The sequence below is a fragment of the Sorghum bicolor genome, chromosome 9 (assembly GCF_000003195.3).
Source record: "Sorghum bicolor cultivar BTx623 chromosome 9, Sorghum_bicolor_NCBIv3, whole genome shotgun sequence".
NCBI classification, from domain to species: Eukaryota; Viridiplantae; Streptophyta; class Magnoliopsida; order Poales; family Poaceae; genus Sorghum; species Sorghum bicolor.
In genome coordinates, this window is record NC_012878.2 from 52,067,298 (window position 1) to 52,091,813 (window position 24,516).

Sequence of the window (24,516 nt, forward strand, 5' to 3'; positions counted from 1 at the left end):
GTGCAACAACCGAGGACCCAAACAGAGGAGAGAGCCCAAACCCAAATATATAAATTCCCAAGCCCTATAGTCTATTAGACATCATCACATCATTAACAAACTAATGAAAAGGCAGAAAATGGATAGAGAACTGGTCAGGCAGCCCAAGAAGACAAGGCCAGACTTTCTTTTCAAGTGGCAAGGAGCGGTGCCACATACTCTGATTGCAACTTGCAAGTTCGTGATGCGCCGATGCACGCACGTGGCGACGGAGACGGTGAGCCACGTCGCCACAGAGAGCTAGACTACTGGAGACACGGACACAGGGCACGACGGCGGCGACTAGACAAGGATCTATGACGACGCTATCTGAGTTCTTGCCTTCTTGCAAATTGCGGTCGTCGATTAGTTGTTTTAGTTCATATCCAAGTCCTAGGTATTTTTTATTGTTTATTTTTTAATCTAAATTAATTACTTATAGTATTCTAGACTTCTAGTATTTTATACTCATTGTTATTTTTTTCTAATTAAATGTTAAATTGAAAATATATTATGATTGTTTTTGTTTTGAAAGTAAAATTAGCATCTATATATTTTTAGGTTTGATACATGGTCTAGAGGGGCTGGTCGCGACAAGTTTGTTAGAGGACCCTTAAAATCTTAGAACCGACACTGGGATGCTCTTGGAGTTTGAGATGGACTTAAATTAGATTGGGTCTTCAACTTGGGTTGGTCACCTATGCTGGTATTCTCCTCCCCCAAGTACTTCCTTTATCTCTGCAAACTTCCTTAGAATAATAATAGTATTAGATAGCAATCTATTATCATAATGACAAACATAAGTACTTAGGAATGAACTCACCGAGAGATTAAATTGATAAGCTCAAACTCTAGTAATTGACCCTTCTTGATAAGTGATGTGTGTCCTGAAAAGCCATAGCTTCGCTAATTTGTTGTAAGAAAAAAATATTATTCATTCGCTGAAACAGTACAACTCATAAGATAAGTAAACAACTCATTACAACTCTTTCTCGTTGTTCAATCATATTCCATCTTAAGAAGTGTTCAAGGAAAAAGCCATCACGTGATCATTTTCCCTATTTTCCAACATGACCGTACGCTCTTCGTACAAGTGACTTTACCCTTTGTGCCACCCGATATCCCCTAATGAACCCATGCTTTCATTATCGTAAACTCTAAAACAATACCAATCCCATGAATGTCCCTTTATGTTCTTATCTTCCCTATTCCTAGGGGGTGTTTGGTTGCTATCCTGGCTAGCTTGTCTTCAACCAACCAACTTCATTTGACTGAATCAAGTCTTGAAAACCTAGCGCTTGGTTGCAAGCTATTTAAAAAAAATTAGGACTATTAATAAATATACATAGGTACTTCAAAAAAAAATCCACCATACAATTGGTCAGATCCCTCCATTTGTGATAGCCTTTTTTCACTTGTTTGTGAACTCATGGAGCTTAAAATGACATAGACATATGGACATGCACCACAACTTAATTGTAGACATTTTTATTATGTACAACAATGTTATCAACCACAATACTAAATGCCATTTAAAAGATAGAATATCACAACAACGTTGTTGTAGACTTGTAGGTGGCACACAATATTATGGCCTTTGTTTATGCCTTGTTTAGTTTCAAAAATTTTTTGGATTGACACTGTAGTATTTTTGTTTTTATTTGATAAACATTGTCCAATCATAAAGTAACTAGGCCTAAAAGATTCATCTCGCGATTTACAGGCAAACTATGTAATTAGTTTTTGTTTTCATATATATTTAATGCTCCATGCATGTGCCGCAAGATTCGATGTGACGAGGAATCTTGAAAAGTTTTTTGTTTTTGGAGTGAACTAAACAAGGCCTTAGTTCCCAAAAAATTTTGTAAAATTTTTCAGATTTCCCGTCACATCGAATCTTTGCGGCATATGCATAGAACATTAAATATAGATAAAATAAATAACTAATTGCATAGTTTACCTATAATTTACAAGACGAATCTTTTGAACCTAGTTAGTTTGGATAATATTTGTTAAATACAAACAAAAGTTCTATAGTGCCTATTTTGCAAAAAAAATTGGAATTAAACAAATCCTATATACTCATCAATCTATATTATTTGTTTGTAATCATAGTGTAACATAAAGCAAAGGCGAATATCTTACACAAACTGTTCCTACTAAGATCATTGCCCACATCGCATGTTGGTTCTCAAATGATTTTTTTTCTTTAGAGTTCACAACAATTCAAGACTAACATGATACACCATATGCTACCATCGCATAAACTAATTTAGAGATACCAAATTCAATTTGGATGTGAAAGAAAAATGACATGCCATGCATCTGTTATACGTAAGCTAGCTTAGAGATATCCAAATTAGTGTGGATCTAAATATAACACACGACAAGTTGTGGTGTCATCTTAAAATAACATGTTATAGATATATCTGGTAAAAAGAAAAGACTCACGCTCAAACAAAATTGCTACTATGTATGCATATAGTAGGTGCCCTATCCTATATATGTTGCTTCCTTTTTCTTTCATAACAATGCAAAGTAAATTGGCATGTTGATATTACTAGAATAAAAGCTAATTTGAAATATTTGATAATAATATAGACTAAAAAGAAAATAGTATGTCGTGTACTGATCAACTTACACATATTAATTTAATATAGATCTAAAAACAAAACGATATAATGTGTGCCGCATCCCTTAGCTATGGACTAGGGATACGGTTTGGCTACAAATCAATGCACATCGGACAATCGATCTAAACCGATATCCGCTACACAAATCTTAGATATGTCGTGTACCGATCAACTTACACATATCTAATTTAATATAGATGTACATGTAAAATGGTATACCGCGTGCCGTATACCTTTGCTGCGGGCTAAGAATGCGGTTTGGCTGTAAATCAGTACTCCTACACGCCAAACAATCGATCTGAGCCGATCTCCGCTAAACATATCTTGTGCGTCGCATGACTCTCTCATGTTCCACGCAGACACGGTTGCACACTGCACAGGAACACAAGCAAGGCCCCGGAGGGCTTCGGAGTTTCCTTGCATGCTCTGCTTTCGTAGCTGCACAGAACGGCCAACACCCAACCCGTTCTGAAAAACACTTTATTTTCGGGGGGCACAACATCTCAGACCTCCAGTCTTCGAGTCCTCGTTGTGCCTTTCTTGATCTCCTCGCGTCCATGGCTCCTGTGCGAGGTGCCAAGAAGAGGAAGCGGCCGGAGAAGCCCGCCCCGGCGCCGGCTCCAGGGTTGCCGCTGCCGCCGCTGCCGGACGGTAGCGATTGGTGGAGCGTCTTCTACCGAAGGATTGCAGGTCGCCTCTCCTCTCCCTACCCTCCTTCCTTGCCTGCGTCGCTGTGCTCTGTAGAGTTTAACCATGTGCGCTTCCTTGCTCCTTTCGTCGCTGTATGCTTGATCGCCGTGGCATGGTAGGAAAGTATCTAGTTCTTGGTAATGCGTGTGTGTGCCCCCCAGAGATTGAGATAGTTCGTGCGTGGATCTGGAGGGAGTTCGAATTGCAGTTTGTGGGAGTCGATGTGTAGCTTAATCGGTTGATTGCTCTAGATGGGCTTTGAAGATGCCGGTGCGTAGGGGCTTGATGCATTGGAATGGTGTGTTATGGATTGAGAGCTTCAGACCGTGGCAGCTCCCGCGATTGCTCGTGGCTTCTGTAGCATCCTTTGAGTAGAGGATTATTTTGGGAATTCAGCGTTTGGTTTCCATTTCTTCTTGTTTATCCATGTTTGTTCCGGAATCCAGATCTGTAAACCTGCATAAATCGCACTTTGAGCAGACGATGAATCTAGGCACCATCGGTTTTTGCTCACTTTTGTTGATTCAATTCAATCCAGAACCAGCAAAGAGGAAGCTGATTCTCAATGCAGCGATCGATGATCTACACAAAAGTATCTTGAAATTTTCCCTACAGAATGGAGTTTTGGGTATCTTAAGCTAAAAGGGGAAGTAAAGTAGTGAACACAAAAGGAAAAGAGACAACAATGCCATCCACAACCTATGATTTTTTTTAAAAGTTTCTTTGATGGATTGCTGATTGAACATCCGAGCTGTGATTTTGCTGTTTGAAGCTATATCACAATTTCTGCGCTATTTCTGAAAATATTGTAGACATTTTGTTGTGAATAGGTTCCCCTTATTAGACATAGACGGTAAACCTCTATACACTGAAATCTTGGGAACTGAAGGCTAGTTACAAACAAATAGTGGTGTAGTTGTTACTAATAATTCATTAGTCCTTATCGAATTGTGGCTTAACCTTGGGTATGCTTTTGGAATCAAAATTAGGAGTCGATTAATGTGGTTCATACAAGCACTAAGGGCTCAAAGTGTACTTGCGGAACTTGCTGATGCTTGATAAGTTACATCATATATTGAAACTTCAGTGCTTGGTGAATTGTCAGTGTTTATGTTTGACAGATGAGCTTAAAGGAAGAGTGACCATGCCGGTCGATAGTTTTCATGATCCTTTTGCTCTATTCATTGTCGGATCTCCTCACAGTGCTTAGTGTGACTACTCAAGTTCAGAGGTCAATTGTGGCAACCACGAAATCTTTCTGTAAAAATGTCCTTCAAAATTTTTGGATGCCATAGTTCTATACATGTCTATCCTGACTGCTAAACTGATACTAACCAGTAAGAACTAGGAGTGCCTGGTACACCCTGCATCATTCTTTTTTTTTTTTTGGAACCACCCTGCATCATTCAGGTGTATTTTAAAAGATATGCCAAGCATTATAAGTCATTCAGATTTTAAAATCAAATGGACTCATCGACTTCTAGAAATATGAGCCTGAAACTATAGGTTCATTTTTTTTAATGAATACTTTAAGGGTTAGAGGTGAACGATATCCTTACCTTGAGTTTGTATTCCAAGATGTGCATATCTCTTGCACATTCTTGGGGAATATTGTAAAAATGATATTGTAATCTTCAAAATTCATGCACGTCTTGATATGGATGTTATAATCAAACAATTTATCTGCCTTGAACCTTGATTTTGTAGTAGAATGCTGCATACATATGTATTATACTGTTCTTAAAATGGTTATGTTTTAAGATTGTGTAACAGTCAGTATCATTAGTGTTTCACTCTAGTTTTAAAACATGTTGTGCCTAGCGTTTCCTGTTAAGTAATCTTGTTTCTCAAAATTTAAATTATTTGCCTTCCGTAGGAGCCTTCATGTTCCTGATGCGGAAGAGATGTAATATTTCACTAGTAACAATACTACAGCATTCCTCTTTTCACAGGACATTCCCCTTTTCCAAGGGAGCACCAGAACATGGAGTCTGTCCTCAAGATGTCAAGAAAGACCTTCGACTATGTCTGCTCACTTGTTAAGAAGGACCTGACAACAAAGACATATGGTTTCAGGAACTTCAGGTTTGGTGACAAGACAATCCTAGGGGTGGAGGATCAGGTGGCGGTGGCTCTGATGAGGCTGACAACTGGTGAGTCACTGCAGAACATAGGAATGTGGTTTGGCATGAATCACTCAGCCATCTCGAACATCACATGGCGGTTCATCGAGTCCGTGGAGGAGCGTGCCATCTGTCACCTGAAATGGCCGAGCCATGAGGAGATGGCAACCATCAAGGCAAGATTTGACAAGATTTACGGGCTCCCTAACTGCTGCGGTGCCATTGACACCACACACATCCTCATGTGTTCCTCAGCTCAGCCCAACAGCAAGGTCTGGCTGGACAATGAGAACAAAAACAGTATGGTGCTGCAGGCTGTTGTGGATGCAGACATGCGGTTCAGAGACATTGTCAGTGGCTGGCCTGGGAGCATGGACGACTCCTGCATCCTTCGCACTTCAGGCCTGTACAGGTTGTGTGAGAAAGGCCTCAGGCTTGAGGGGCAGATGGAGCTTCCTGGAGGTTCCGCAGTTAGGGAGTACATAGTTGGAGATGCAAGCTACCCTCTACTTCCCTGGCTCATGACCCCGTACCGGGGACATGGTCTCCCGGCAGCCAAGGTGGAATTCAACAAGCGGCACACAGCGGCAACGGCGGTGGTGCAGACAGCATTGGCAACACTCAAGGGGAGGTGGCGTGTCATCCAGGGAGAGCTGTGGAGGCCTGACAAACACCGGCTGCCAAGGATCATCTTCGTCTGCTGCTTGATAACCAACATCATCATCGACATGGACGGGACTCCGAGCAAAGACAAGCTGTTTTCAGGCAACCATGACCATGGCTACAAGCAGCAGTTCAGTAATGTAGCAGATGACAATGCAGTCAAGCAGAGAGACGACCTGTCTCAGCATGTCACCGCCAGCGAGTAAACACTCACCGTCAGCTTCCTGGTTCCCTTGTGCTTTTTGCACCCATTAATATAGAACATGGATACAGAATTGTAAGTTGAGTTTTGGCAGATTATAATAATGTTTTGGTTTCGGCGAGACATTACTACCATCTTGAAGAAAGTGTAGCCCTAATTCGTTAAGATAGGCCATGCCATGTTATCTCCACAAGCATGTTATTTTTACCGTTTCCAACAGGAACAGGTTAAACAAAACGACCAATAACTGAGCCAGTCAAAATTAGAATATTCATGCTACACAACTTTGAAAGCTTACAAATGAACATGAGAATTTCAGGAACACCATGCCATTCTACACATTCATAGATTTCAGACATTTTTCTTTCTCCGTTGCTAACAAAAAGAATATGTTGTCCAGACACAATAATTGATACTCCATCGTCACCCCAAAGTATAAAGCACAGCATCACATGAGAAGAGACTTCGCGAAATGTTCTCTTGCTTGCGTTAGGGCATTCACTAGAGTCTGCACACAAATAATGATAGCTAGTAAGTTAAAAGAAACCAATTTCTTCAGTTCAAAATTGAAGTAGATGCAGCCTATAGCCTACCTGCTCAGCTGATGAAGCACCCTCCAATCCATGACCAGACACCTTTTCAGCTATCTCTCTTCCTTCTGTTTCAAGTACAATCCTGTGTAATCATTCAAGAAAATTAGGTATAATGCAGCAAATAATTACATGCTGCTTACAATGTTTGATGCTATTCATATCTCTAAGCTTGACAAAGAATCATCCTATCACTCTCACATTTCAGAGTTCAGAAATCAATGGGGTTATCTAAGTCACACTGAGGTGAGTGCAAGGTTTTGGTAGCTGCAGTCATTCAAGATCTCAAAACTTAAAATCAAACATATACAATTCCTCATGTAGATAATCAGTGTTGTTCCATTTCGAAAATATCAATGTAATAGGATGTTTATTTTGTTAATGTCTTTAGCAGACTAAGCCATTGTTTCACATATCAAATTGTGAAACCCCATTCAAAGCTAAGGCATGCTTGGGCTTGGGGTACGGAAGCAGAACACCGGAGTAAGGCCTTGTTTAGTTCCTTCCCGAAATTTTTTCGTGACACTGTAGCACTTTCGTTTGTTTGTGGTAATTATTGTCCAATCATGGACTAACTAGGCTCAAAAGATTCGTCTCGTAAATTTCAACCAAACTGTGCAATTAGTTTTTATTTTTGTTTATATTTAATACTTCATGTATGTGTCTAAAGATTCGATGTGACGGGGAATCTTGAAAAGTTTTTGGATTTTGGGTGGAAGTAAACAAGGCCTAAACCTTTGAATCCAGTGAATACAACCATTACACAATAGAGGCCCTAAGTGAACTCTATTGCCATGGCCAAACTACAAAAATCAAACATGCAGCAGAAGGCAGTCAGCTGATTTCATGGCAAAGAAAGGATAATAAATGTACACAATTAGGGGGAACAAGAAAAGAAGTGTATGTAGTAAGACAAGGCTTTACCCTCCATCAACAATTTCATCAAGACACAACAGGATCAGGTCCAAATTCTCAAGTGCTGTCCTTTTGTCAACCATGTTTCTGAAACCACCAAGATTGGAAACACATTCATATACAATCAGCACTAACACAATAACATGTAACAGAACAAACAGCAGTTGAAAAGATAAACTTTAATAGAGGGGAAGTAACTTGAGAAGTCGTTCGACAGCATCAGAGAATCCCTGAAGAACTGATGCTAAAATAAGCTCATTCTCCTCTTCTCCTCCAGTAACAAAGAAATGCAGGTCTTGGATGAACTTGTATACCACAATTTGACCATCAAACATTACAATCTCAGCTGTTAAAGAGAAACAAATAAATATATGAAATACCTGAAGTTGAAGAAAATAAAAAATAATTCAATGTATAAGGACAATTAAGGTCAGTCAGATGTAAATTTAGCCCTGGCTCATTTACAGATTTGTGGTGTGAGTGGGAGCTAGTACAAACAGTGTCATGACTGAGGTTAAAAGAGGATACAAGGGAGGACACGGAAAATATATACTCCCTCCGTTCCAAATTGTAAGACGTTTTGGTTATTCTAGATACATTGCTTTTATACCATGTATTTAAACATAGTGTATATCTAAGCACATAGCAAAAGCTATGTCTAAAAAAGCTAAAACGTCTTACAATTTGGAATGGAGGAGTAAAGGAGCATATGATTTGTAAATTTGAATATAAGCCATGTCAGTGAACAATGAATAAAATGGCATAGGGACCGTAAATTAACATGCTGCACAGCAAGAGAGTCAAAGCAAGAATGGTGTAATACTGTAATTTAACATCGAAGAAGTGGTTCTACCCCTATACAAAAAAAGTCATATTCCATGGAAGCATTCTTGCCCAGCATCAGCAAATATAGAATGGATTATAACAATACATCACAGTATCACACTCATGAGTTCATTATTCACTATGAGATGATAATGCTAATCAAATACTCTGGATTGCCTCAAGCGAGCACAACAACGCTCACCGAGGCTCACCATCGGTGGAAAACAACTCCTTCCGTATAAGAGAAACCAGATGTAAAATTACCTTCCGTTCCAGCATTCGCTTTCTGGGTTTTGGCAAAGACCGACTTCTCGAAGGCCAGCTTCGCGGAGAGAGTAGGCCAGTCATCGCTGTAGTACTTCACGGCGACGCGCTTCCCCTCGGAGTCCAGCAAGAGGATGTTCTTCACCGAGGGGCAGGTCTCCTGCATCAAACAAAGGTTCAACCCTTGGAATTCCTTCAACCCTTTAAACAAAATCGAGGCCACCACCATTCGCAGATCCCATAGCGCTTGCAACAGAGAGAGAGAGAGAGAGAGAGAGAGAGAGAAGGACAGCCGGATCTTGAGCCACGGGCGAGAGGACAACGACGTGGCCCGCCACAAAAGGCTGGATCTCGGAGCGATGGATCGGGGCAGATCAAGATACCGGCAGCGCCGCCGCCCGTGCGCGGTAGAGCGAGAAGGAACGGGGGAGGACGACGAGGGCGGGAGACGGGGCCACCTACCATCGCGGGAGGAGAAGAGGAAGGGCGGGGAGCGGAGGACGGTGGTCGGGACTCGGGACAGCCGCGGCAGTAGCGCAGCGCGAGATGGGGAAGACGGAGACGGCGTGCGGACGAAACGAAGCAGAAGCGAAGCCGGTAGGTCGTGCCACGGTGGCAGTGGCACGTGGCGGTAGCCCAGTCTACGTTGGGCTTGCAGGTCCGGCCCACACTGTCTCTCCTGGTGTTTGCCATGCTAGGCCGACGTCCAGTTTCGGCTTTAGGCCTTGTTTCGACGATTTCATTCATGTCAGCCCTTGTGCGAGGTTCATGGCTAGATTTCACGTGTTGGCTAGTAGGCTTGGAAGGGCTACCGTTGGGTTTGCACATTCGGCCCAAGTTGCCTCTCTCGTGAAAAAAAAGGGTTAGGGCTTGTTTTGACGGTTCCATGACCACCTGAGTACCTGACACGAGCGAGCGTCATCGCTCAGAACTTCAGAAGTATGAAGTCGCCGGGTGACGTGAGGAAAAGCTCGAAGTCGAGCAGCCGCTGGTTGACCGGCCGCGCTTTCCCGCAGCCTACGTGGCTTTGTGCTCGCCGCCCGACGGATCTCGTTCGCACGGCGCGCCGCCGCGCCTGATCGTGGCATCCAGCGATGAGCCGGTTCCGCGCAGCTTCACTTCACTCGGGTTCAGAACTGAAAGCCACGCTAAACTAAACTAAACTAAACTAAATAAACAACTAGATGCGCGCTCGACGGCTTGCTTGAATTACTGAACTCCAGAGATGCTCCTGGCTTTTCGCGTCTGTCTGTCTCGCTGCGTGACGTCCGATTTTCCAAATGCGCAGCTCGTTCAGGCTGCTCTCGTTGATACATGTGCCGTACAGGATAGCTAGCATGTACTACGTACATATGGCCGGGGTTGGTATGACTGAAACCGGTTCATGTTCACTTGGTTAATAAGTAATGACTGGATATGAAAATATTGAATAGTTGGCAGATCCGGCAAACAAGCTCAAGCGAATAGGCTGACCTGTGATTCATTTCCGGGTCTTTGATGTGCTGTCGTGGTGTTCTAATCTGCACGAGTGTATATACACGACTCTATAGTTCAAATCAAAGTAGTCTGCTTTATTTGCTCGCCACCTCTCATGTAGTCAGGTCCGATCGAACGAACAAATTTCACGGCGGTTGGTGGACTTTGTGTTGTACAAAAGTAGTGTCGTATCAACTGTCAAGCAACGTTCCCTGCAAATTGGTCAAATACTGTGTTTGGCCGCCCAGACCATCGGCTTAACCGCACCAACCAACCTTGTGGATTCACTGAGATCGATCGAGAATCGCTGACTAGGCCATTGGACCTGAACCACCAGTTCATGGTGCCTGTTCCTGACGCTTGCTGAATTCCAGAATCTGTGTTCTGACTTCCGAGACATGGAATTCAGGTCAGGGTCCAGCTAACGTGCCAGTAAGCCACTGCCACTCCGGCAGTCCAGTTTGAGCCACCAACCCAAGGTGTGAAACGCCGAACCACCGGCCGGACGCGGCACGGGCTAGCACGACGAGCACGACGCCAGCTCGCTCGCTCGCTCCAGCGCGCGGATGCGAGACCTGGGCGATCCAACGGCGGCCGACGACGCTCGCACGCCAGCTCGCATTCATTAATTAAGGCAGCTGCTCGGTGGTGCTTTTGCTTGCGCTCGATCGTCTACGTGTGCGTTTCTTACTGAGCCCAATTTAAGCCCTTCAAACGGCAGCGTGGAAAAGCATACCGACATCTAGAAACTTTTTACACTCTCGAGTCAATTCCCACTACTAATACTCGAGTAAACCTACCCGCACGTCGCGCTATATATAGTCGCCAACGTCGCATGGCTCTCATATATCGGGCAGCATCGCATTCGCATTGCACCATCGAGTACTACTAGCTCGGAGCACACAGCCAGCAAGCCGTGCAGTAGACCGGCGAGGAGATGGCGGAGACCGCCGGCGTGGGCGTGGACGCGGCCAGCGTTCTCATGCTGCTCTCGCGGCGGCAACAACAACAACAACAACAACAACAAGGCGGCGCGACGACGACGGCGGAGCTCGGCGCGCGCGGGCGCGGGCGCGGGCGCGGGCGCGTGTTCGAGTGCAAGACGTGCGGCAGGAGGTTCCCGACGTTCCAGGCGCTGGGCGGGCACCGCGCCAGCCACAGGCGCCCCAAGCCCTACTACTGCCCCTACCCCTACGGCAGCGAACCGGGGCTACGCCGGACGAGGCTGGACGAGCCGCCGCACAACGGCGAGTGCGCGCCGAGGCTACACGGCTGCCCCATCTGCGGGCTCGAGTTCGCGGTCGGCCAGGCGCTGGGCGGGCACATGCGTCGGCACCGGACTGCCGCAGCCGTCTCCGGATGTGATGAACTCCGCTCTGGGGACGCGAACGCGACGTCGGTTGAGGAAGCCGACGTTGGCGCTGCCGCTGGCTGTGCCGGTGGAATCTGTTTGGACTTGAGCCTGGCGCCGTCGGAGAACTGCGTCAGGTGCCGGAATAACGCTGTGCTCGGCAACACGGCGCATGACGCACGGAAATCGCTGATATTGGACTGCCCTCCTCTTTGACAAGCTCTGCCTTATAGTAGCACACGTCTATTTATTATTATTATAGTATATATACAACTGTATAAGTTTATTAGATTTTTTTCGAACATTACGACATGCGCCGGTCTCATTTCCAGATACGTTTTCCTCTTTTTTTTTTCTAAATCGAAGATTCAGACTTTCCGTGGATAGACATTCCTGGTATAAAAGACACCTGATAGAACGACTACATAACAAAGCACACAACAATTCACACCAGAGTGACACGTTATTCGATGCATTGATCGATAAGATGCAATCCCAACGACATGGATTTCATTCATTACACACTGTAGGGAGGGGAGAGGTTTTTCCAACGGATCCAAATCCAGAGTGCAATAGCTCCCAGCAATAGCAACAGCTACGTCAACAGCAGGAGGTGGTTGCTTCAAAGAATGGAAGCAAACACGAGTACAACCACATCAGTATATCATAAGTGGCTTCTTCAAATTCTTCCTATAACAGCCAAGCGGGAAATAAATAATGTCAAATAACCAATCATTATGGCCATCTCGCATCTGCTTATGAGCCGCAGCAGGCAGATCGCTGGGCAGCTGGTGCCTCGGAACCCTGGTCTGGCTTGTTAATTTTGATTGCCTTGTCCTACAGTGCAAAGATATATTGCTCAGAACACTGAACACGATGAATGATGCAATGTCAAGCATAACTAAGCGCAGTTATTTGTACCTCTGGCTTTGAATCAGTCTCTGCAAGCCTCTGCTTGATGTCACGTGCGATGGAGAAAAACACTTGCTCCACATTCAGGTTTGTCTTGGCACTCTGAAAGACACAGAAATCTGTGAGATTAAAACAACTGCAAACTCTGTTCTTTTAATAATAATAAAAACTGCTCACTGAAGGTATCTCAAGTCTGAAAGCAACATACCGTTTCAAAAAACTTGATCCCATACTCATCAGCAAGTGCTTGTCCTTTTGCAGTAGGTACGGCCTGAAGCAATAGTAGAAGTAGGATTTATTATTTATCTAATTGAAGGGGGAAAAATAAGCATCTAACTACTGATTTCAAACAAGTAATACAGAACGGAAACAGTCAAACATTTAAGGAGAACAATGAGTTCAGGCATGTACCCTCTTGCTTTCATCCATATCGGCCTTGTTGCCAACCAAGATTTTGTTGACATTATCAGAGGCATGTTGTTCAATGTTCCGAATCCAGTTTCGGATGTCTGTATTTTAGATGAACCAATTGCGAATAAATGGTAAAATCGTTTAAAATGGAAGCATTAAGGAATTGGAGTATATGATTAAGAAGAGTTTACTGTTGAAAGAAGATTCATCGGTGACATCATAAACCAGCAAAATGCCCATAGCTCCTCGGTAGTACGCTGAGGTAAAATAAAGTCCATTGGATCAGAAGGGTCACCATATAGTTTCGAAGTGTCAATCAGAAATGAAACAAAACATCATACCAGTGGTAATAGTCCGGAAGCGTTCTTGGCCCGCTGTATCCCAAATCTGTAGCTTTATACGCTTGCCATCCAATTCTATTGTTCGTATCTTAAAGTCAATACTGCACAGTAACAGGTACAAAATCATTGTGGAGTAAATAACGAATGCTGAATTCCCATTTGATGTAAGAAAGCATGATGAGCAGTTTCAACAAAGGGACCTACCCAATTGTGGTAATAAAGCTTGTAGTGAAGGAACCATCAGAGAACCGCAACAGAAGGCAACTCTTGCCAACACCTGAACATAGATAAGGAGTAAAAGAGATCATGCAATTGACGCAATAAAAAACTCTACTGATGAACATGCCACTAGTTTATGCATTAACAATTCAGTCAAAAACACAACCTTGTACCATAGCTATCAAGACCTACACTTTGCATGTTATCACAATACAGGAACTGGACAAAGACTCATGAATAAGTACAATACCCAGGTTATGCCAGGAATCAACAAACTTCAATCAAATACTAGATAAGCTCAAAACCTATGCATACAGACATGTATGACAATGGAACCAATCACCATTGTGTGCCGAGAACACTGTTAGTCTCAGGCTCTCAGCAGTAAGGATGTCCAGGAAAGATGGAAATATAGATAATAAAAAATAAAATAGAGAGAACAAGACAATGCTCTTATTTACTTGAGGCATATTTCCTGGCTAAGGCTTAGTTAAATTCCGTAGAGGCAGTTTCTCCAACCCAGGAATATTCGTTCAACAGAGTTCACTGCTCCATCTAACGTCCAGCAGCTGCCACTTTTACAAGTTATCTGCCCCGCAAAAACTCACAGCGTGTTTCATAAGTTTCATGGTTACATGGTACACACACTAACAGGCAAATAATTATAGAAGATAGAACAGCAAGCAACATCACAATAAATAATTCTACATTGTCTAAACCCCCTAAAGTGGGTGCAGTTTGAAGTGAATATTCTAGTCTCTCTGCTCAATAAAAGAACTGGTAAAACAAATAATCGCTTAACCAGGAAGTATCAGTTCAACATGTCAACCTTTGAACCAGTCTACAAACTTAATCTGCAGAACATGGAGCCTTGAAAGGACATTTCCACAAATTGGACTATTTCCAGTGCGCATCTTCCTTTAACCAAAGAGTTCCCACGAATGAATGCTCATCAAGGAAGTGGAGGGAAAAAAAACACACCCACAGCAATTTAACGAGTGAATGTTCAAAACTCACAGTAAAGCATAATCCATCCTTCTCACTAGTGCCCAATTTTGCATCTCCGACTAATGCGCCAGATGCCTACTGATTAACGTACGGTACGTTAGGTAGATAGCACAAAGGATTGAGGAACCAGCAAGCAACATCTCAACCACTCTCTAGTCTCTACCCCAGACGAAGGACGGATCAATCGAGCGAACACGACCACAGGCAACAGGAGCAAGATCGTATGCCCGAATCCAACTCCGATCCCACGAACGCGCGCGCGCCTAGGGAGTACGCCCCCTATAGACCCGTTTATTCACTGAGACAGAGAGATCTAGCAGCACCCACCGCTATCCCCAATGAGGAGCAGCTTGATAAGGTAGTCGTAGTCGGCCCGGGCCCTCGCCGGCGGCGCCGCCATGCCGCCCTTCCTCTCCTCCTCCTCCTCCTACAACCCGGCGCGCGCCCCCACCGGTCCCGGCCTGCAGAGAGAACGCACGCACGCGTCGTGAGCGAAACGGAAGGCAGGAATGGCGGCGAGCGGGGCGGAGCGCGCGGGCGGATCGGTGCAGCGCGCTCACCTGCGGGCGTGGGGTGCGGGGATCGAGGAGCGGGCGGTGCCGGATCTGGGGTCTGCGCAGGGAGGGGAGCGAGACGAGGAGACGGCAATTTTTCGGGGGGGGGTAACAAATCGCCAAATCGACTGGGGTGGGGGTTTGATTCGCCGGGCGCATGAGCCGAGCGTGTGTTATGTTATGATATGATGATGGGTCGGGTCACGGGGTCAGTCACTTGCATTGGAAGACATGGGTTGGGTTACTTGCGGTGCAGGTGCTGCTTAAGCCACCGACCGGTGAGCTTAAGCCTGACAGTCTGACACCGGATGCTATTCTGCGCTAATGGAGATGCCGGCCACAATTGCAATTTTCGGCTAGTACGTGCTATGGGAAATGAGGAGACGACTTCCAGTTCGATGTTTGGAGTGCCGCGTGCATGGTACAGGTTTAAAAGATTACTAGTATGATGAAAGATATAGTACATTAGTACTTGTTCTAATCATAAATGTAAGTCCATCTAATTTTGTTGACATTGGACTACAATAAAAGTTATATAGATTGAGATCTCAAGATTAGCCTTACTAGATTCAATATAAAAAAGCTTTTGTGCAGTATAAAACATAGCAATATGTACTCCTAACTTTTTACTCTATTTGTTAGTAATTTATATATTTAATCGGAAGTAGTGACTATTTTGCCATAGGTATAAGTTTGACTATTACTCTCTCCATCCTAAAAAGAGTGTCACATAGAATTTTATGTTGGCTAATTTTTTAAAAGTTTGACTATAGTTATAGTAAAAATATTTAAGATATTGGTATCTCCAAATAAGTTTCTATTATTAAAATATATTCAACAATTAATCTAATCTAGTGGAACTTACTATGCACATGTTTGAAAAGTCATAACTGAAAGCATTATTCGCTAATTTGTTGTGAGAGAAAAATATTGTTTAATGACTGACAGATTCGTCAGATAAGTTTAAGCGAATAGTGTTATATTTGAACAAAGTTGAGAATATTTGATTTCTAGAAAAGTGAGAATAGTACTCTTTGTAGGAATGTATAAACAACAATCATCCTTTTATTCTTGAAGAAATAACGATCATGTTAACATAGTAGTCGTCCTATGCGACAATGTTTCGTATGAAAGAAAGGGACAAGCGAAAAGCGGTAGATTGAGCGAGGGTGTGGTGTGCTTTCGAGCTTTCAGCTTCCTCCGCAATGCCAATCGTGTCGTCGTCACGCAGCCTTCATGCGTCTCTCCCTTTGATTTGAAAACGCAGTTACAGCACGCGAAAGACGTAACCAGATCGGAAAGCAACGCCGGGACACGGTAACGTGATGCCATTTTTCATGCGTACTAAGGCCTTGTTTAGTTCGAAATTTTTTTTGTTTTTGGTACTGTAGCATTTCGTTTTTATTTGACAAACATTGTCCAATCACGGAGTAGCTAGACTCAAAAGATTCATCTCACAAATTATAGGTAAACTGTACAATTAGTTTTTATTTTCGTCTATATTTAATGCTCCATGCATACGACCAAAGATTCGATATGACAGGAAATCTTAAAAATTTTTACGAACTAAACAAGGCCTAATGTTTACCGCCAGGATTCTAATGGAACGCACTGCGCCGATCGGCAGACGAGGTAACTACCAAGCAAGGAATTGCTAAGCAATCACATGCAGGCCTAAACAGCGCGCACATGGAGCTCGATCGCGGCTACAAATCGGTTGGTGCTGTCCAGCCAAGACCAGCACCTTTTCGCAACCATGATTTGCTAAAAAAATAACATGAATGCGTTGTTTTTGTTCTATATATCGTCTGTAGGCTGTAGTGCAAAACAACGTAGTATTTGGCCTCCTGAAGAATGTCAAACACTCTGCATATGTCTAGTACTCTTTAAACCTAAGGCCTCCTCACATCAAATATTTCAACATATATATGAAATACTAAATATCGAATGTTTACACAGATGCATGAAATACTAAATATAGACTATTTACGAAACTAAAAATACAGTTAGAGAGTAATTTGCGAGACAAATCTTTTAAATATAATTAGTCCATAATTGAATACTAATTATTAAATAAAATGAAAGAGTTATCATACCTATTAAATTTAACATCTCCAACTAAACACCCTAACCGAATTTAATCGGCGGATACTAAAATTGTTATCCTGCACCAACTGATCTTCTCGAGAAAAAGTTCCCATATGTGATTGCATATGTCGTTGTCTAGTACGGTTAATACTCTCTTCGTCTTGAAAAAAAGATCTAAATCAAAAATAGTGCTATGTTTGATTTTGATTAAATTTTGAGACCTTTTATAATGGTTGGAATCGTTTCTAATTGCCTCCCATTGCCTCTGCTAAATACTGTTTTTCTTAATTTAATTCGTGAAAAGATAATAACGTCATTGTACAATGTTCTCTCAAACCCCAACCCCTATTATCGGTGGCGACAGCTCCGTGTAACACGCACTGGTAGACGCCGACGAGTGGAACCCTAAGAAGATTTTAAAAAACTTAAAAGAAGATTTTTATCTAACTAACTATAGTACTTGAATCATATACCCTCACTATGCTACTCAAAATATCATTTTTACAATTATGAATTTAACCTTTTACCCTTCATTAAAAAAGAAATATGAAAAAAATTATCATTCCTCTATTTAGGATCCTAATCTTCTTAATTTCGGAGGCGATGGGAGGTGATGTGACGTCTATGGCCCACCGACCATAGACACACCTACCGCCTCCCATCGCCTTGCTACCATCGCCTCTCAATGCTTTTCATGTTTTGGGTTCTCAGACTATGGACACATCAATCGTTTCTCATCGCCTCTCCAACCATTATACAAATATTCTTAAATTTTATATAAAAAAATACTAATATTTATCATACTAAATAGATACCATTACATTCATCATGAACATATTTACATAATACATCTATTAAAGTCATATATATTAATATCTCTACTATAATTGAAATCTTCTTCAAGTCACCTCCCTACTTCAAAATCAACGGCTGTTAATACACGCCCAATGAATCGGACGTCTCAGATTAAGATGTTAGAAGCCGCTTCCAACTCTCCTCTCTCACGCGCACGCGAGCCTGCGCCTTCACAAGCCACGTCGCGGGTTCGAGCCCAGACACCTACATTTGCATATTTTTTTTATTTTTTCTTCCAGGATGACCTACATGTGTCAGGGCGGGTAGGCGGCCAGAGCTCGCCGCGGTGCGTGGCCAGGGCTTGCCGGGGCGGCCGGGGCGCGCGGTCGAGGCTCGCCGGGGTGGCCGGGACGAGCGGTCAGGGGCTCGCCGGGGCAGCCGGGACGCGACGCCGGAGCGCGGCCAGGGCACGACGCCGGAACGCGGACAGGTAAACTCAAATTTCCCTTACCTCTGTATCTGATGATTAAGGTACACAAAGCCACCCTGCACAGACAGTTGAAACCTGTTTTTTTAGCCCGAATGGCTTCATTGAACATTAGTTACGAATATATCATTTGTATGCTTGTCAATGTTTGTCTTCATTTTTTGTAGCCGTTCAAATATCCTTGCCCCTTAGGTGGCACTCCTTGCAGCTTGCGTGCGCAGAGGTTTGAAGGTACTTTCTGCAATGGGGGCTGGGGCTCGAGCTGATCCCACCAGAATTCGTGTTGCAGATTTGAGAGAATCAAGCAATGATCCCCTCTCTCGATCGGTTAGTTTGATACTTCTTCCAAAACTCTGTCCCACTGTAAGCTGCCATTTCATTCGTTAGCTAACTGACATGTCAAGATGTGCTGCAAATGGGATGTTGTGATTGCTACTTTTAGGTGAGGTACAGGCTCAAGAAAGAACATGGAATTGAGGGTGGAATACCAGTAGTTTTTTCATTGGAAAAGCCAAAGGCAAAGTTGCTTCCTTTTCAGGCTTCAAAAGAAGAGGAAACTCCATCAGATTACCAGGTGAGCTCCCCTAGGACTTGTATTACCACCCTCCTGCTACATGCTTGTTCCATTTCTTGAGACCTTTTTTCCTTGTGATTTTTTGAACAAGAAATATTTGTTACAAAGAGTTAATTAAATTCCTCTAGAACACCCATTTGCTTGTATATTATAGGAGTGCATGATGTGTGTGTACATAACTATTGACAACATGCTATGCATTATTCCACAGATTGTCCTAGGATTTAGGGTTCGCATTATACCAGTACTGGGAACCATCCCTGCAATATTTGGTCAAGTTATGGCCTCCTATGTGATTACTCAGCTTGCTGGATTAGATTTTCAAACTGAACCAGTTGTTAACCTGGATTTGGATCATTACCGTATACTTCATCAGCGTCTTATTGAGCATGAGGAGCGGATGTATGGGACAGCCGAGCAAGTTCTGGTACTATGTTTCTTGCTATGTAATGTCATATCCTGGAAATAAGATATTTTCTTCGAGCATTATGTAGTTGAGGTGTTATTTATTTATGTTGATGGTGACCAGCACATGTGGAAAAGGGATTATTCACCTTCACTTGTTTTGATATCCTTTTGTACGTCTACGTTTGTAACATTCTCTTTTACAATCTAAAGGTAGATTCTGAAGAGGTAATGTACATTGTCAAAGAATTGTGGCGTGGTCGAAGTGCTAGAGACCAAAGTCAGAAGGACACTGGTCGGAAAATGTGGAGATCTGTCAATGAACTAATGCTTGTTCGGTATGCTTCCTTCTCTAACTGATAGTGTGGCTTGAGATCATCGTGCCTTTTGTGGCACTACCTAAGTTCCCATCATATCTGATTTGGTAGAGCAAAAGCAAAATCCAACTTGCATTATCTCTAGCGTAGGGTGACTGTCATCTTTTAAGTTGTGCAATATGAATTATAATCTGGATAATTAGCTATGTTAGCTTGTAACTCTGAAGTGGCTTGGCATTGGTAATGTCTCAAATTTCGATGAGATTTTTTTTGACATTAATTCCTGTAATTACTTTGTTATAGGTGGGACAAATCAAAGGCTGCTGGCATCTCAAACTTAATACTTCTCAAGTTTAGTGAGGTAACAAGTCACGAATACTCATGGAACATTGAAGTTGAATTCCAAGATGGCATATGTTGCAGATGAAATGACTGGCGGGCTTTTCCTGTCCATTGGTTCACCTTCTCCTATTTATGCAGGCTGATGCCCATGAATCCACCACACTCGACCGAATAAAAGAAGAAGAACCTGAATTCTACTCTATGGTTTCACGTGTCCTGAAACGAGCTGAGATGGAGTTTGCCTTATGACTCAACGAGTAGCGAGGGTTGATGATCTTGCCTCTTGGAGGACTCTCACGGTTGCTATTCAGTGGTGGCCTTGGAACAATGGATCAGCGTTCAGTTTGGTGGGATTCATATTTGGGAGTACTTGATCGGTATGCTATGGTAAAAACGACGTGCAAAAGTTTTTCTTCTTGTGGCAGCCGAAACATCAGCTCTCTGTTATCACGGAGTTGTGCACTTGTAGCCATCTATATGTAAATTAATCGTGTTTTGCTTTTGCGTGCAATATAGGTGTCCAATGATATTCCACTGAGAAGAGGAGTTCCAATACTATCTACCTCTTGGAGGTATGTGATTTAGAATGGGGTCAGATGCTTGCCTGTAGTTGATTTTTGTGTAGGTAAGTAGAAATTCAGACCCGAATGTTTCTGTCTTGCTATATGTGGTGAACTGTTATGTCAACTAATTGTGCATCTTATTGCATCTTTGCCATAAATCAAAAAGTAATATTCCAGTTTGCTTCCACAGGCAAGAGCACCAAGAATATCGTTTATAAACATGTTCTGCTATGATAAATCCTTAAATGAGTAAGTCCATAAATTAAAATTACCTACTATGTATGTTTCGAGCTTATATAATCCCCTATATGGTTAAGGTGCAAAAGAATTTTAAAAAAATATATGGTTCTCTATAATTTTATAGGATGTTGGACCTGTTTTAGAAGGATTAATTGTTCTCTATAAATAGATTAACTGTTCCTTGGGAAATATGTTATTGATTCAATCCAATGAAGTACTTCAGATTTGATAGAATTAACTTTGGACTTGAATGTGGTCCGTAAGATACTCAGAATAAATAAATGATTGGTTGTTTTCATATGTATTTTTTAAATAAAACCGTAGCGTTAGCACGGGCACTATACTAGTTACTTTATATAAACTTTGTTAAACTTAAGATAGTTACATTGCAAGGAGCAATGTCGAGGTTTTATTTTCTAAATGCCTAGGTGCATGGATGAATATTCCCCTATAGGATGACCTATCACATATGACTCTAACCAAACGCTACCAAAAGAGAGATTGCCCTCATCTCATTCCCAAATGACTCCTAACTAAAACACTACCAAAACGAGAGATTACCCCCAACCCATCACTATTGGAGTATTGGTCCCTTGAAAACAAATGATAATACGCAAAATGAGAAATTGGAGTTTCCGCAAGTGTAGGATTGCGCAAGCAAGCAGGAGCCATATGGTGAGTTCCCTCGATCACCTCCACACTCCTAATGACCGCTGCCTCTATGGCTTCGCGAACATGGAAGAGAGTTCCACTCCATAACGGTGGAGACGGTGGAGGTATGTAGGAGAGGCTCGGGACTGCTTCGCTCCATGTTTTGTAGCTAAATGGTTAAAAGCTCCACATGCTTTGTTCAAGAAAAAAGGGTGCAATTATGAGAGCACCTAAAGAAGTACTCCACAAACTTCAGGTTTTTATGGAACTGCTCCAAGGTGGATTTTATAGAGCAGTCACAAACACCCCCCCCCCCTTAATCAACCAACGAATCCGCTCCGCTTGCAACATCGAGCATGACGACGAGCAACATACCAAGCCTCCATTGGCTTCCCCTTCGCCCTCCACCGCCTCCTCGGCTTCAACCCAAATTGATTCTTGAACACAACCAGCTCAGAGGCCTCACACCAAATCAATTCTTTAACGCAACTAGTTCAAATTGAGGTGGTGGAGGTCCTCCACAAAGACTTCTCCAGACGGGCCAGAGCTGCTTTGGAGGAATTACAATTTGTGACTCTAAGTTCACTAGAAAATTGTGACTCTGAGTTCACTAGAAAATAGCCCCAAACAGCTCCTCCAACTAAACCATTTTGTAGAGCTCCATAGCAAGAGCACGAGCCATAGAAGAGCCCTGCCAAACAAGGTCTAAAGGAGGAGCCGCAGAAGAGCCCTACTGTAAGTGCAATCAAGTCCTAATGTGAGTTTTGGTGTTAATAACCATCAGATTAGATAACTAGTGAGATTTATCGAGATGATGAGCAGGAAATCAAATATTGAGGATGATGAATAGGTTGCAGGTACCTAAATTGTGAATGTGAGCTAATCCCAACTCAAGGAAGTTTTATATTTCTCTTGTTTTGAATATTGAGTTTAGAAAAAGCCGTATTATAAAGGGGAACTCAAGAACAGTTAGTCAACTGTGCAACCAGATGCTCATCTTTCTAGAATAACATCCTCTTTCATAGCCAAAGCATCCTGCAAAATAGCCTATCATAATACCTGTTTTGGCCAGGGGGGCAGTGCCGCCCATTACTGACCGTTAGGACCCATGGGGTACCCATGCGGTACTTATACTTCCAGATATGTCTCACAACGGTTATCTTCTCCCTCACGCGACGGAACACGCAGACAGACAGACCAGAGCTCTCTCTCTCTCTCTCTCCATTGTTGCACCTTCACCCCTCAAACTAATCCTTGATTCCATTCCAACCATCAAATCTTGAGAGAAAAGGCAGCAAAACTCGATTGGAGAGTAGATCCACTGATTCCCAAAGTCTAAGAGCATTTGGTTCACATTTGGCCAGTGGTTCTAGGGTTTGTTACTCTTGGAGCTTGCTTCTAGCCGGCTAGACGTCGCCCTTGAGCTTGCCCTCTTGTGTGGCAGCCTAGGAAGGTTTGTAACCTCACTCTTGCAGCTAAGAAATTACCTCTCACTTCAAGAGTTCACTCTCTTGACTTGAGGACGAGGGTAGGGCAAGCCTTTGTGGCAAGCTTAAAACTATGGTGGCTTTCTCAACAACGTGGACATAGGCAAATCTTGATGATGAGCTGAACCATGGGATAAATCACTAGGTCTTGTGTGCTATTGCAGATTATTTCTTGTGATTGACCCTTTCTAGGATTTGGAGACTTGATCTAGTCTGGTGAGAGTTTTCTATGGCATTCAGTTTTCGAATTGAATCTTGTGTTGATTTTGCAGCATTGTGTGGTTTGCAGTTTCAGTTTACTTTATGCAAAATCTCATTATTGTCTGCTGTTGACGGTCCTTAAGTACCAAATATAATCATCAGATAAATAAAGAAAATGATCCAAATGCAACCAAAACCCAGACTTAGGGTTTTATCTGACAGAATTCCACGAGTTTTGGTGTTTGTCTATTTCTGCAGGGGGTTATTAGGAAATACGGAAGAAAGGCCCACACGTCGGGTTTACATAGAGATATTAACGTGCCGCGCAATTTTCTGTCATCTAGAAGACTCCAGAAGCCACGGGAACGAACGGGAAGGCGAACGGGCTCGGGGGCAAGGCGCCCGCCCTCCCCCCTAGGGCGCCCGCCCTGTCCCAGAGTCCAATCAGGACTCTCTTCGGGGATTACGCTCCACCGACCTAAAGGATCAAGGATAACCGTTCAATCAATGTCGGTTTGATCCGATGGCCCAGATTCACCTGAGGGGACTATATAAGCAGACCCCTGGCCCCTGGAGAAGAACAAGTTCATCATAGAGTTGAGAGGTGCCCTCGAAGGATAACCTCTCCTCTAAATAGACTTAGGGCTTAGCATCTAATGTGAGAGTAGACTAGATCTACTAGATTGAGAAAGATAGAGTGGAGGTGTAGATCGGAGGAAGCCCGGCCTGTCGGTGTTTACTCCGAGGTTGTACTTGCGGGATCAAGTTCTCCTAACCCGAGGCTTGCTCCTAGGATTCTTCAGTAATCGACTTCTAAATTCTAGTAAATTCTTGTTTTATTGTTCTTTGGTTTATGAGTTTACTTTAATCTCTTCCGGTTGAGTTTAGAGTAATCATTGCTAGCGTAAACATGGTGTTTGGGCTAGGGTACTCATAGATATCCCCTGACTAGCTGGACCGTGGTAGTAGCGAGGAACGTGACATTTCCGAGTTACCTTTGCATTCCACATCTCGTTAGCAGGATGGGTAGGGTTTATAGGTGCGGGTTGAACATCCTCTGTGGTGTCTAGATTCCGTGAGCCTCCCCAATAGAACAGTAGATCATCCTTACCAAGGTTAGAACGAGACTACGGTTGCAGTCTTCTCTATACATCGCTCACATCGAGAAACA

The 24,516-nt window shown here is 43.1% G+C and overlaps 5 protein-coding genes across 5 annotated transcripts; 3 read left to right on the forward strand and 2 right to left on the reverse strand.

Moving 5' to 3' along the window:
- On the forward strand, positions 3,017-6,494 carry LOC8061773 (protein ALP1-like). The gene is made up of 2 exons (XM_002439879.2): positions 3,017-3,341; positions 5,294-6,494. Exons 1-2 carry the CDS (start codon positions 3,209-3,211, stop codon positions 6,331-6,333), a joined length of 1,173 nt encoding a protein of 390 aa, XP_002439924.1. The 5' UTR covers positions 3,017-3,208; the 3' UTR covers positions 6,334-6,494.
- LOC110430029 (coatomer subunit zeta-1) lies at positions 6,516-9,573 on the reverse strand. The gene is made up of 6 exons (XM_021446878.1): positions 9,386-9,573; positions 8,924-9,083; positions 8,033-8,180; positions 7,844-7,921; positions 6,923-7,004; positions 6,516-6,837 (listed from the first exon to the last, which is right to left on the reverse strand). Exons 1-6 carry the CDS (start codon positions 9,386-9,388, stop codon positions 6,778-6,780), a joined length of 531 nt encoding a protein of 176 aa, XP_021302553.1. The 5' UTR covers positions 9,389-9,573; the 3' UTR covers positions 6,516-6,777.
- On the forward strand, positions 11,262-12,046 carry LOC8072552 (zinc finger protein ZAT12). Its single transcript, XM_002439880.2, has one exon. It carries the CDS (start codon positions 11,337-11,339, stop codon positions 11,964-11,966), a length of 630 nt encoding a protein of 209 aa, XP_002439925.1. The 5' UTR covers positions 11,262-11,336; the 3' UTR covers positions 11,967-12,046.
- On the reverse strand, positions 12,195-15,368 carry LOC8072553 (ras-related protein RABE1c). The gene is made up of 9 exons (XM_002441177.2): positions 15,202-15,368; positions 14,969-15,102; positions 13,619-13,691; positions 13,415-13,515; positions 13,265-13,330; positions 13,074-13,171; positions 12,871-12,933; positions 12,672-12,764; positions 12,195-12,587 (listed from the first exon to the last, which is right to left on the reverse strand). Exons 2-9 carry the CDS (start codon positions 15,039-15,041, stop codon positions 12,507-12,509), a joined length of 648 nt encoding a protein of 215 aa, XP_002441222.1. The 5' UTR covers positions 15,042-15,102; positions 15,202-15,368; the 3' UTR covers positions 12,195-12,506.
- LOC8061774 (tRNA threonylcarbamoyladenosine dehydratase 2) lies at positions 15,151-21,935 on the forward strand. The gene is made up of 8 exons (XM_002439881.2): positions 15,151-15,285; positions 18,378-18,545; positions 18,758-18,892; positions 19,008-19,139; positions 19,351-19,566; positions 19,758-19,882; positions 20,165-20,222; positions 20,342-21,935. Exons 1-8 carry the CDS (start codon positions 15,151-15,153, stop codon positions 20,450-20,452), a joined length of 1,080 nt encoding a protein of 359 aa, XP_002439926.2. The 3' UTR covers positions 20,453-21,935.